The sequence below is a fragment of the Chiloscyllium plagiosum genome, unplaced genomic scaffold (genome assembly GCF_037043375.1).
Source record: "Chiloscyllium plagiosum isolate Xiang-an unplaced genomic scaffold, Cpla_swu_hap1 HiC_scaffold_18, whole genome shotgun sequence".
NCBI lineage: Eukaryota > Metazoa > Chordata > Chondrichthyes > Orectolobiformes > Hemiscylliidae > Chiloscyllium > Chiloscyllium plagiosum.
The window spans coordinates 53,418,273-53,432,910 of NW_028270156.1; the positions used below are offsets into that span (position 1 = coordinate 53,418,273).

Consider the following 14,638-nt stretch of genomic DNA (forward strand, 5'->3'; position numbering starts at 1 on the left):
GGTCAATAATCATAATCAGGGAGTGTGATCATCTGAAATTATTGTACCAAATATGATTAACATTTACTGATGGAGAATCAAAACAGAATAAAAGATCGATGAATCTTAAAGAGACAGATTGATGATCACATCTTACAAACCAACAATTGGGAGAAAAAGTGATCTCAGTTCAGTAACATCAGGATAATGATCAACAATTAAAGAATGTTCTTAGTGTCAATCAAAGAAAAGTATAAATCAATGTTCTGGGAGCGTTCACAGAGAAATAATTAAAAAGTACAGAATTATGAAGATCACTTATCAACAATTAAAAAATTATGTGAGAATGCAGAATTATTACAATAAGGCTGAGAATAAGATTCAAGACTCAAGCAATACATATAAAAATTTGGAAAGTATCAAACATGACATGTAAAGTTGGTACATGACTTGGCCATCCAGGGCCTTAGGATCAGCATTGTGAAACTGATAAACCTCTGCTGTAGACCCTCTGAAACTGAGGAGCCATTGAATAGATCTGTGATATCCTCAACTGCACTGTGGCTACTTAGCAGAACTTCTGGAGTCCTCAAGAGTGTCCTTTTACCACACATCCTATGATCCCACTTCTAAAGTAATTCCCAGAGATTGGGTGACAGCTTGAAGCCAGCCTATCTCTCATCAGACCTGGTAATGAGGAAAACGTTTCATATTGAGCATGCAACTCATTCCCATGTAGATTTGTTTCCAAAGAGCCAGTGGTGAAAAGTATTGAAAAATTGAAACAAGTTGAAAATAGTAATTATGACGTCTGATTTCTCTTGAGGAATTCTTCGCAATATGACATGTCATGTTAAGAATATAGATATTTTCCAGGACTTTTAATTGTTTGGTGTTTGTATGTCCAATAGCATTATTCTTTTCAAGGTCTGATTTAACCTCATTAGTATTTGTGTAAATAATTCAAATACTGAGGCAGTGCAATATTCTTCCACTAATTAGCAGAGATAGAAAACAAGTTGTGCATTTTTGCACATGAGCTCCTCAAGTTGTACCCTCAAGTTTATTTCAGAAGCAATTTCTGCTCTTTTTTTAAAATCTTCTTTGGTAAAGTTTTCTTTGGAGGCAAGTGTCTGACTTAGAGTTACTCTTAAACATACTGGTAGGTCATGTTCTAGCTGTTTCCCATCCACAAAACTTTGAGTTTGGCTTAAGCATTGATATTATTAAGGGGGAGGCATGATGATATGGTCTTTGCAAACAAGTTTTCCAATAGTACATGCTATGATTCCAGTTCTGTTCATCTTTTTTTGCAATGTCCATCTCTTGATTCGGAGATGCTGGTGTTGGACTGGGGTTTACAAAGTTAAAAATCACACAATACCAGGTTATATTCCAACAGATTTATTTGGAAGCACTTGCTTTCGGAGCGCTGCTCTTTCATCAGTTGGTTAAAGTCATCTTTTGAAGCCAAGCAGATGACATCTGCTTGCATGAATGTGCTGGAGGGCATTGGAAGTGAATACTTCATGAAAATTATAAAATATTCACAGTTATTATAGATCTCTACGGCAGTCCATTCTTCTAGACCTTAAACAATTCCAGCTTATTGAATAACATTACCTGGAATTGTCTGCCGTAAAACATATCTCTGTTGCAGTAACAACTCATCAAAGTAATATTTGCAAAACTTCAATGCTCTCAAGTCAGGAAACACAGCTGCTGTATACTTCTTTTGGAAGCTGTTTTCCATACAGGTTGGAAAAGAAAGAATTTTGTTACAAGTACTGCTATGTGATCTGAAACTTGCCTAACCTTCAAAGACTGCTCGATTGAAAGAACAATTGTTCCCAGAATTGGATAGTTTGGCAGTATGTAGTTACAGCTCAGAAATGATCCAGGAGAGTAACTACCTGTAAAGGAGTTCCTCTTTCCTGGATTGGATGTAAATACCAAACTAGCTTTTTCTTCTGTTTGCTTATAGCTCTCTTGGAGCATTCAGATCTTAAAAGAATGGATCCGTTTTATGAATATGAAAGACTAAACTCACTTCTGGTCATATTTGTCCTGCTTTCATGAAACACTATGTACTCTGTAGTTGTTCAATGGAGAATGACAGAGGATATCTCCCCCCCCCCCCCCATTCTGAGGTGGGACCTGCCTGCATCTATGCCACTTCCAGTTTGTTACTTCTAATTTTTGATATGTATGGTGTTTAGTGAAGTAGTTTAGAACCCTTTACAGTACGATCTGTCTGGTGGTTTATGTGCTACTCTAAGATTCCTTATGAATCATTGTGCTTCTCTATTAGAAATTTGAATAATAGCTACTAGAATACTATGAAATACATTAGAAATTCTGGTATTGAGACTGACTCTAATACAACGAGGGGTACATCGGCTTCCAAGAGATCAATTGTGTTAGGGAATTCTGTAGTCCAAGGTACCGATAGACGTTTCAGTGGCCAGCAGCGATAAAGCAGAATGGTGTGTTGCTTCCCTGGTGCCGGGATCAAAGATGTCTCAGAGAGGGTGCAGAATGTTCTCACAGGGGAGAGGGGCCAGCAAGAGGTCATTGTCCACAAAGTTCCAAAACAATGCAACAGCATATGAAATGGTAATTGCTGCTCATGGAATTCGAGGAATTACATAAATGATTTGGATGCAAGCATAAGAGGTACAGTTAGTAAGTTTGCAGATAACACCAAAATTGGAGGTGTAGTGGACAGCGAAGAGGGTTACCTCAGATTACAACAGGATCTTGACCAGATGGGCCAATGAGCTGAGAAGTGGCAGATGGAGTTTAATTCAGGTAAATGCAGGGTGCTTCTTTTTGGGAAAGCAAACCTTAGCAGGACTTATACACTTAATGGTAAGGTCCTAGGGAGTGTTGCTGAACTAAGAGACCTTAGAGTGCAGGTTAATAGCTCCTTGAAAGTGGAGTTGCAGGTAGATAGGATAGTGAAGAAGGCGTTTGGTATACTTTCCTTTATTGGTCAGAGTTTTGAGCACAGGAGTTGGGAGGTCATGTTGTGGCTGTACAGGACATTGGTTAGGCCACTGTTGGAATATTGCGTACAATTCTGGTCTCCTTCCTATCGGAAAGATGTTGTGAAACTTGAAAGGGTTCAGAAAAGATGTACAAGGATGTTACCACGGTTGAAGGATTTGAGCTATAAGGTGAGACTAAACAGGCTGGGGCTGTTTTCCAGGCTGGAGCGTCAGAGGCTGAGGGGTGACCTTATAGAGGTTTACAAAATTATGAAGGGCGTGGATAAAGTAAATTGGCAAAGTCTTTTCCCTGGGATGGGGGAGTCCAAAACTAGAGGGCATAGGTTTAGGGTGAGAGGGGAAAGATATAAAAGAGACCTAAGGGGCAACTGTTTCACACAGAGGGTGGTATGGATTTGGAATGAGCTGCCAGAGGAAGTGGTGGAGGCTGGTACAATTGTAACATTTAAAAGGCATTGGATAAGTATGTGAATAGAAAGGGTTTGGAGGGATATGGGCCGGGTGCTGGCAGGTGGGACTAGATTGGGTTGGGATATCTGGTCGGCATGGACAGGTTGGATCGAAGGGTCTGTTTCCATGCTGTACATCTCTAGGACTTTATGACTCTATGACTCTAAATGTATTTTGTTACTAAGCACTGAGATACCCTGATACGATTAGTAGCTCAAAATACTGTAGTTTGTTTATAAGTCTTTTAAAATGAGGTTACTTGAAGATAGTGAAGACTGCAGATGCTGGAAAGTCAGAGTCGATAAAATGTGGAGTTGGAAAAAGTACAGCAGATCAAGCAGCATCAGAGGGACAGGAGAGTCAAGGTTTCAGGCAGGACCGTCATTAGGACTCAAATGAGGTTACTGTACAAGTGGAGGATTGGACACTTATTTAAAAGCTTCTTTTTTCTAATAAACATGTTTCTAACTGCAGCACTAAATCTGGACTAGATTACCACTCAAATAGGTCACTGAATATGTTTTGTTGCAAAGTGAAAAGTAATTATATTCTACCATTGTGCTCTGGTTCCTGGAAAATTTAAGTTTTGTGATTTTGCAAGTGTGTCTTAGCAAGAGAGTGAACTGAAAAGTTAAGCATTGCAACTTCAAGAGCAATTTATGTTAATTTTCCAACAAACATAACCTGTTCCCTGCCCTCCTGTAACTATATGGTGTTTTGTTTTTCTGGGTGGTTTGTATGGAATTTCTGATAATTTAGAATTGTGACAGTTGCTTTGTGTATATACAGCTCCCCCTCCCCCAATGCAGTTGTACAAATCACCTTTTTATTGAAGTGAATAAATCAATCAGTTTTAATATGTAATTAACTAAAGGCCCTTGTGTAGTGGAATTTCTGAAATAACCATTAGCATTTTATTAGGATCTGACAGTAGTTTATAAATTGCACATGCATTCAGTAATTTTTCAGGTCAAATTTTTTTTTTCTTTATGCATTCACGGGATGAGAGCATTGCTGGCTAAGCAACATTTGTTGTCCATCCCTAATTGTTAGTCAACTACATTGTTGTGGGCCTGGAGTCACATGTAGGCCAGACCAGGTAAGGATGGCAGTTTCCTTCTCTGAAGAATATTAGTGAACCAGATGGGTTTTCTTTCCAACAATTGATAATTGATTCATGGTCATCATTAGATTCTTAATTCCAGATATTTATTGAATTCATATTCCACCATCTGCTGTGGCAGGATTAGAACACGGGTCACGTGCAAATTTATCTGGGTCTCTGATTTAACAGTCCAGCAATAATACTACTAGGCCATTGCCTCCCCTAAATTTTGTTGTCCTTAAAAATTGAATGAGAAACAATTTATTCAAGTTTTTCACAGGTTACAGTTAGTTCCCCTTGAGATTGGTATTCACAGCACTGTTGGAGCAGCCTGCCAATTACTTAATGATTTTAAAAATATCTTCAATTTATTTGCTCGCATTGATAAGGCTAGAGATATTGATACATACTGAGATTATGAAATATGTCAACCATTTTAAACATACGGCAACCTCCCAGATCCTGCAGACCTGTCAAGGAGCAATACTGAAGACAGAGTGTGAGATGGAGTGTGGCAGGTTGTAATCCTGTCTTCAAACAACGGTTCAGAGAAGGTTTACTAGATTAGCATGTGGAATGAGCAGATTACCATAAAAAGAAGGCTAATTAGAGAGGGCCTGTATCCTTTGAAGTTTAGAATCATCAGAAGTGACTTAATTATTACACATATGGCCCCAAGGACATGATTGGTTGAATGTGCAAAGAACTTTTCCCACCAGTGGGAGAATCTGAAACTAGGGGTCATAATTTAAAAATAAGGAGACACTCTATTTAGGACAGACATAAGGAAAGAAATTTTCTCTGAAGGTTGAGTCTTTGGCATTCTTTTCCTCAAATGGCAGTGGGTGCTGAATTTTTAAATAGTTTTAAGCCACAGATAGATTCCTGATTATCAAGAGGGTGAAGAATTATCAGAGGCATGCAGGAATGTAGAGTTAAGTTTAAAAATCAGCTCAGCCACAATTTTATTGAACTGTAGAGCAGGCAAGAAGGATGGAGTGCCTACTCTCCTTTCTTGTTTGTACATTTGTATTCTGAGCAGGACTCTGGACTATGGGACATGCCTTTATAACTGAATATCTCACCCAGCTCCTGTCTATGTAGAGTGATGCCTTGCTACAAATAATATATTTATCTGCTTTAGCCATCCAATGCTAAAATGCTTTTAACTGCAGTATGCTTGATGTAAGCAGTGTGCCCCTGTCTATTTTATGTTGTTGACTACACTTATCATGAGATATGAGATTTATTATAACCCCTGTGACACTTAACTTTATGAATAACAGGTTGCTAAATCTTCACCTTCAATTATTTCACTGTATTGCAATAAACAATCAGTGGTATGATCTGAAACCCAGTAAGGTGTATGTGGACTTATTGATTAATTTCACTGTTCTTTCTGAAGGTGCTAGTCTTTTTTCAACTCTCTGTGCTGCCTTGGTGTTCCATTGTCATTTTAATTCCCTGAGTGCAGTGAATGCTGAATTCTTAAAAAAAAATTTGAGATGTGGCTATTGTGACTAGGCCAGTATTTAGCATCCATCCCTAACTATCCTTGAGAATATGGTTGTGAGCCACCTTGTCCTCATGTCCAACTTTACTCTTCTTAAGCAGAGTGATGTCCTGCATGATTGGATTTAAGTTTCCATTGTGGGTTTCCCTTTATTTAAAAAATTCTGAATGTTGGAACATTTTCAAATCTTGCACAGACTTTACCACAAATAAAGTGCTTTACTCCAGATAACTACCGGTCTCTTCCTTTAGGATCCCTTCACTGCCTTCCACATTGATAAGACACTGGTGAGCAAGTATCTGAACTCGCTGTTGATTGGAGAGCTTGCTCCTGACCAGCCCAGCTTGGAATCTTGGAAAAGTGTGAGTACCATTTGCGGTCACTGTTCTGCAGAACAATCCGAGATTGCCGTCTCTAAAGAGAATAGCTTGATTGTTATTGGATGAGAATCATGATGTGTGCATTCCTGCAATAGAATAGTGACGATATTTGAGAAGTATTTTATTGTTTAAAGTGGTTTGGATAAAGGGGTTGAAATATGTATAAATACAAGTCCTCCTGCCTTTTATGTTGTTTCTATCACCATGAATTTCTAAGGAGAAAACTGCACATGCTGGAGATCAGAGTCGAAGAGTGTGGTGCTGGAAAAGCACAGCCATACAGGCAACATCTGAGGAGCAGGAGAATCAACGTTTTGAATAAACAATTGCTATCCTGTTTACACCAAAACAGATAATAGTTACCTACTTTAGACATTGTTCACAAGAATTTTGCTGGCATTTTTCTTTCCATACAAATTAAAAATGCAAAGCAGCACTAATTTCTCATTGTGCAATGGTTCCTCAAAGTGAGATTCCATTCACACTGCTAAGCATGAGTCTTTTTAAAACTCATGGTCTCTTTCTCTGTTTCACTGTCTCAGAAACTGATAACAGAGGATTTCCAGGAGCTGCGTGCACTTGTGGAAAAGACGAATCTCCTCAAGCCAAACAAGCTGTTCTTTGCTGGAATGCTAGCACACCTACTACTCCTTGATGCTGCGGCCTGGCTCACTCTATGGTATTTTGGTGCATCCTTTGTCCCCTTTATGATCAGCACAGCTCTTCTGGCCATTGTGCAGGTGGGTTTGCAGTTATCATGCACATAACTAGGTAAATTCCTTCTGTAGGAACCTAATTGTCATGTTAGGTGGAACTATATAATACATGAAGTGGGAAATGTATCACTCGGTCTGACTATCCATGTGTGCTACATAATCTTAATAAGCTACAGTCACCATGTTAGATTCTTTTCCCGAGGTTTTACACACGAGATGTAATTCGCATACACCAACTTCTGCAAGCAGTTAAAGTTTATTAAAACCTGTACAAGCCAGGTGGCCCCCTTTGGCATACTTCACAGGCATGCAAAATCGAATCAAAAGAGGCCCTGAACAATGAAAACACATCCTCTTTATGCAGGTCAGTTGGTCATGCTCACAGATACTCAGGCCACTCCTCCACAGTCACATGCCACTCAAGATAACTCCCAGCCTCACAGTCACATGTTACCCCAGGTACAATGATAGGATGAGATCATCCTCAGAGATAATGCAAATGTAAATGCCCTAATCCTGGGGAATCGTTATGCAGATGATTTCCTGACTCAGTGATTCACCAAGACAATGTAGGTGTGACATACCTAGCTTTGGAGGATGGTTTGAAAGCATTACTGAATGGAAGAGATTGAATGATAGTTTAATTTGATAATAGTAGGGGGAGTAGTAGCAAATAACTGTTTAAATTGAGTGGGGAGTCGTTCGCACTCCTGCATGACTGTCGGCCCCACCAAAGACAGTCCTTTAAAGTTTAATCCTTTAATATTACATCAATGTCCAGAGAGATAGTACAATTTAATCTTTCAACATTATAATCAGTGAATCAAGTAGACACCAATTACCTTATGAACTGTCATAAATTATGTTTGATGAGTCAGTATGTTATTAGCAATTTCTGCATGTCACAATTGGTAACTTACCCTAATATCTTCAGGTCTGGTTGTCTCTTTTCTTAAATCCTTCACAGGATGAGGGTGACACTGACCAAGCCAACAGTTATTACCTATCCCAGTTAAGTATTAGTTAAGTGTTAATCCACATGCTATAGACCTAGAGTCTCATGTACCCCAGACCTGGTAAGGATGGCAGTTTCCTTCCCTAAATGGCATTAGAGAACTGACTGGATTTTTCCAATAAGCAACAATGGTTTCACAGTCATAATTAGATTCCTAATTCCAGATATTAATTGAATACAAATTCCAACATCTGCCATGGCATGATTTGAACCCGGGTTCACAGACCATCACTGGGGTCTCTGGATTTATAGTCGAGTGATAGTACCACTAGGCCAGCATTTCCCCAACCAGCAGATTTCAGATCAGGCTGGACAAAGGTCAGATTCCAACATGGGATGTTCTGCTCTCTGTGATTAGTGTAAGACTTATTTTAATCTTAAATTGGTATGGCTGAGACTGGCCAAGATAGCATGGATGTCCTAGTTGATGGGTATTGTTGCAATAACCTATGCAGTGCTCTTGGTATTAATTTGTAATGTGCTTTCTTATGATTTTGTTTGCAGGCACAGGGTGGTTGGCTACAGCATGACTTTGGGCACCTATCAGTGTTTAGCAAATCCAAGTGGAACCATATTGTTCACAAATTTATCATTGGTCACCTGAAAGTGAGTCACACTGTATTTGGAGTTTACTGCACTATCATGTTGCTAATCTACCATAACTCCTGTATCAAACACAATCTCTTTCCAGTAGTATGTGTCTCTAACTTCTCACTTCCTGTCCTGTGTTTGCTATCTCTGGCCCATCATTGCTTTCTTTTCTTTTCTCTTTATCTCTTCCTCCTCACATTTCCACCTGTCTTACATGTCTTTTTTATAATCAAGGCTGGGAACTTGTTTCAAGAAAGTTTGCCATAAAACATCTGACAAAATCATGCAATGAAACCTCAATGAAATTCCTGATTTATTTCTGCTCATCTCTCCCTGTTTCCATCTTATTTTCTATCCTTCATTGTCTGTTTCTGATCAGCTGCAGTTTGTTCTTTTTTATGTTGCCTTCCATATATTTGCATCTGTGTCTTCAGTGTGCCATTTTTCCTGCTGTCTATCTTCCCAGTCAATTCCATGTCAATGCCTGTAATTTTCTACATACATAGATCCCATGCTAATTGTTTACACTGTACACTTGTCCCATTCTAGTTTACATTATGGGACTTAAAGTACACCCCAGTTTACTCCATGACTTAAAGTACTACCAAATAATATACAGTGTCTCATTAACTTGTTTCAGTTGGCTAAGCTTCATTGGCTGAGGCCAGATTTGATCCCTAGTAGGTGGAGATCTCTCGATCTCAGCCGACTCAACAGGAGGGGCATTGCAATTGGCCTCAGGACCCTTTTGGACTAGGGAACAGAGACGTTACTCTGGTCTGGAGACTCTGAGATTAATCAAATCATCCCTTGTGCCTTTCCAGACACATCTACTGGAACATTAGCTCGTCAGCTAGTTCAGTGAGGACAGGATGTGATCGAGGTGTAATGACACTTGTCAACGAGGCTCGCATGGGATAACAGCTGGGGGGCATTTGATGCCTGCAGAGTCATACTCTGGGAAGAGCCAAAATCATGGAGAGAAAATTGTTATTCCCATTTCTTTCTCACAGTAGAGAGAGGCCAATCGTCTAGGACACCAATGTTAGGATTTGAGGGGGTAGGGGGAGAATCAAAAGGAATTGATGCTACTGACTGTGTTAGTTCAGGTTGTGTGCTTGAATGATGTGTGCACTATATTTGAGATTCTCAGGGTGATTTCGGCTTTGACTGTCTTAAGTTAGCCTGATCATTTCTGTCTCTTTTTCTCTGGTGATAGGGTGCCCCAGCCAGCTGGTGGAACCACCTCCACTTTCAGCATCATGCCAAGCCCAACTGCTTCCGCAAAGACCCTGACATCAACATGCATCCCATCTTCTTTGTCTTGGGAAAGAAGCTCCCAATTGAGGTAAGTCGAACACAGATGTTCAGTCAGCTGCTTGGCATCTTCCTGGCAGGACTTTTAGAAACTGTTGAGGTTAGTAGGATGCAGGCAGAAAGAATGAGGGACAACCTATAAGAATTACTTAGGAACTTAACTGTTATGAACAGCAAGATGGGGTGTCTGGGAATTGGGATTATCGAGTGTGGCTGCACATGGTTTTGAGGAAAGTATGTGCCTATGGACGGAGAGAGGGGTTCAAATATTCATGGTAGAGTGTAAGCAATGTCCAACGAAGGAAAGGTGATGGGGAATTTGGTCTGGATGGGTGCTTGAGAATAAGCAATTGTTGGGGAAATGGTGCTCAGGATGGGGTGGGGTTGGGGGTAGCATGAGCAGTACCTAGGGAGGAGGAGTGCCCAGAGTGAGGGAAGGGGAATGGTAGTCAGTGGGATTGAGGTGGGTACAGGGGAGAGGGGAGATGTTTCCAGGTGAGAGGAAGAAGCAGCATGAGTGATGGCTACCAAATCCTCCAAGTGGTTCCACATTTAAAGCAACTACATTTCAGCACTTAGCTTCTGAGTTGCAACTTTGGAATTGATATTTTAGACCTGATTTTCCTAACCCTGGGAAAATCAGTTTTGAGATGAGAGTCTCACCTCTTGTACAATTTTGAGTACAGAAAAATTAAGGAATACAGAAATAGGGTGGAAAGGTAGGGTTTGAGGGAGAAGATTGGCTATGATCTTGGCTCAGTAGTTTGAAAAAAGCTGGAAGGGTCAAATGGTCTACTTCAAATTATGTTTGTCTGTTTAGTGTGAGACCTTGTATTTGCAGAGAGAAAGGCTGGAACAGTGTACGGGAAATTACATAGATGATCTCTGTATCTTAGTTGCCATTGTGAGATGCAGTATGTAATTCCTGCAACTGGAACAGAGAATAGTTAGGCAGATTTAACAATTCCTAGGATTTCTGCTAGGGCAGTTAGACTTGCTTTAAATAATGTGAATGGAAACAAATGAGCTCGCTGTGCGTCTGTGTATATTTAACACCAGGTGCTGAAGGAGCACTAGCTGAGAGTAAAGGCTTTTTCAACAGCACCTTCCAAAGCAATGACCTCCATAATCGAGAAGATCAAGCAAAGTAACAACAGTAGCAAATGCAAGCTCCCTTCTCACGCCATTCTAAGTTGGACATATCTCATGGTAGCTTCACTGCTGCTAGAACTCTCTATGCAGTGATACTGAATTATCTCATTACATGGGAGCAATGGTTTGGAACCATTTTCAACTAATGATTAACACCCACATTCTGAGAGAGATTTTAAAAAATAATGAATTCATTTGGAAGTGCCTGGCTGAATAAAGTAAAATATGAAATATGACCAGTTGCAGTTTTGTGGAGTCAAGGACTGTTTAGGGCACCCATTGTAGCCAGTAGTGGTATGTAGTTTACAAAAGAACTGGGTTGGAAACCAATTTAAACACTGGGATAGATTTTATGAATTATGCTCCTGGCAGAGTGTGATGTATGTCATATTCTTGGACTTGGATATCAGTGTAGCCCCTCGAATTTTAAAACTAACTGAATGACAAACAGTGACATGTACTGACTTCTAAGCCTGGATAGCCAACATTCACTTCCATCATATGAAGCTGTAACACCTGAAGCCCAAAATCATAATAAATTCACAAGCCTTGATTTCATTATTGTGTGTGCGCAAAATGATAACTCAAACTTTTCTTTTTTTTCCTTCAACCCAGGTGGGGATACAGAAGAAGAAGTATATGCCATACCAATACCAACACAAGTATTTCTTCCTGAGTAAGTCAATTGCATAGAATTATCCAGTGTATGTCAGTACAGTGCATGTGCATGCAAGTCACTTCAACTACCTCATAGTCGAGAATTCCCATTACAAACCACTCCCTGAGTAATAATTCTTTTTAAAAAATCCTTAAATTTCTGGTATGCTTATTAGTGGCTGTTTATTTTGGCTCCATCTGGTCTCTAATGTCTGCCTCATCAAACCCTTTCATAATCTTAAAGGCCTCTTTTGGCTCACCTCTTCAGTCATAAATTTCCTAGAAAAACGAGCCTCGCTTTGTTCAACCTTTCCTTTAAAGTATTACCTCTCAGTTTTGGTGCAACACTTGGAGTTTTGTTCCCATCTGGTCGAGTGTCTTCATTTTTTGCATAACGTATATAACAACTATTCACAGTACTCGAGTTTTAATTATATTTTAATCAAGATTTTTGTATGGGTTTAACAAAACTTCTGTGTTTTCCAATTATATTCCTCTAAAAGTGACCCCTAGATTTTGCTTTCTTTAAATGGATTTATTAACCTGTGTTGTTTATTGTACTGATTAGTGTAACTCTTTCCAACTCCTTCCAAATCTTCAGGTCTTTTGTCCCATTTAAACTTGTTGTCTGTGTTGAAACTACCAAACTACAGTCCCTCTCTCTCTTATATTTGCCAATTATGCACCAATGCTGTAAGTTTATTAACACCTTTCAAATTTGCAAACCATGGTACATTTAGAAATAAAGGTTGAAACACCCTTCACTGTGTATTTTCATTGCTGGTTTGAGTGTACCCAAAGCAGGACTTCGTATTATAAGCTTTGAGTAAGTTTTGAAACTATAATGAATGGCAACTAAAAATGAAACTCTGTTAGCTGCGAGTTTTGAGAAGATTTGTAGCTCAGGTTGAGGTTCTGGATGTAGGTTTGCTCACTGAACTGGAAGGTGCATTTCCAGACATTTTGTCACCCTACTAGGTGCATCCTCAGTGGGTCTCCGGGCGGTGCATTGCTGATAATTCCTGCTTTCGATTTATATGTTTGGGTTTATTTGGGTTGGTGATATAATTTCCTGTGGTAACATCATTTCCTGTGCTTATATAATTTCCTGTTCTTTTTCTCAGGGGGTGATAAATGGGGTTCTGGATGTAGGTTTGCTCGCTCAGCTGCAAGGTTCATTTCCAGACATTTTGTCACCCTACTAGGTAACGTCTTCAGTGGGCCTCCAGGCGAAGCATTGCTGATAATTCCTGCTTTCGATTTATATGTTTGGGTTTATTTGGGTTGGTGATGTCATTTCCTGTGGTAACATCATTTCTTATGGTGATGTCATGTCCTGTTCTTTTTCACAGGAGGTGGTAGATGGGGTCTAATTTGATGTGTTAGACCCCTTGCAATAAAGAACAGGACATGACATCACCAACCCAAATAAACCCAAACATATAAATCGAAAGCAGGAATTATCAGCAGTGCTTTGCCCGGAGGCCCACTGAAGATGTTACCTAGTAGGGTGACAAAACGTCTGGAAATGAACCTTCCAACTCAGCGAGCAAATCTATGTCCAGATTTGTTAGCTGATTCCCAAATGAATTCTTTCAGGACTTTTGTGTCTGCTCCTTCATTCTTGAGTCTTTTTCCCATGCTTGGGACTCAGTAATGATGTTTTGACTTGAACTGTATGTTGTAGTAGTGCAGTATTTTCTCACTCAGGACAGCAATGTATGGTGAGGAAACTGAGCAGCCTTTGGTGTGAAGTTGCTCAAGGTTCTCTCCTACTTAGAAGCTGTGTGGAACATGGCATGAAGGGCAAAGAATCGGGTAGTGGCAGCAGGGAGATATGGACCACTTTTCTGCCACCTCAGAAATTAAGTTCTGGATGGGAATGTCCATGGTTGAGCTTTCTGACCCACTACCCTTCAGTGCTCAATCACCAACCATTTAAAGGTGCACTCCCACATTACTTCAGCTCCAGGCAAGAGACAAAAACAAAGAGCTGGCCTACCAGTCCAGTAAAACAGTGCAGGGAGGGTGCCCATTATGGATAGGTCCTTCACTCTGCACTCAATTTTGCAATATCAAAGTTCTTGTCCTAGGGCATGGTGTGGCCTCTGAGGAACATCCCATTTCCTCACTTCAGACACCCTTCCACCCCCTCTCCCCACAGCTTCCCAAAACTGGAACCTGCCCCCTTGCAGCACTTGCTGATCTCTACCTAGAGATTCAGGGGAGCTGTTGGCAGTAGCCATGAACACTGTTGCAGGGTCCTGGAAATCCCCGGCTCTGATTGGTCAATAGCTCCATGTAGGTGGGGCTTCCTAGGCCATATTCACAATTCTGGTAGAAAGCCCTCACAGCCAAAAGTAGACCATGGACCAGGGAACCCAGCCTCTGCAAAACATTGTTATTTATTCTGGCACTCTATTTCTATTCATAGCAGGCTGGAACTTGCAAGTTTCAGTTGTTAACAAACTTTGGTTGTTCTATAGACACTGTTTTTAATGTTAATGTAAGTAGATGAATTGGAAAGGGCACAAATTATAACCATTCCTTGGTTACAAGGAATTCCTTGTAATTTCACCAGGAAAAGACCCTATTATAAAATTGAAGAGACCTGGATAAAAAAGCAAAGGGGATTTAACAATTGGGAATCCTTGCTTTGTTTGGCTGCACTGGAGTTACATGTCACTTTTCTGTTGGTTAAGCTGAAGACAAATTCTACACATTGGACAGATAAACTGTCGGTATTTAATGA

General features: G+C 40.0%; 1 protein-coding gene across 4 annotated transcripts in view; it reads left to right on the forward strand.

The window, feature by feature from the left end:
- LOC122557874 (acyl-CoA (8-3)-desaturase-like) overlaps positions 1-14,638 on the forward strand; it is a 47,349-nt gene that overhangs the window by 1,610 nt on the left and 31,101 nt on the right. For all 4 annotated transcript variants that reach the window (XM_043706025.2, XM_043706023.2, XM_043706024.2 and 1 more), the window contains exons 2-6: positions 6,310-6,420; positions 6,981-7,178; positions 8,674-8,775; positions 9,980-10,108; positions 11,845-11,905. In XM_043706025.2, the coding sequence (XP_043561960.1) occupies positions 6,310-6,420; positions 6,981-7,178; positions 8,674-8,775; positions 9,980-10,108; positions 11,845-11,905 (601 nt within the window). The remainder of the gene's footprint in view (positions 1-6,309; positions 6,421-6,980; positions 7,179-8,673; positions 8,776-9,979; positions 10,109-11,844; positions 11,906-14,638) is intronic.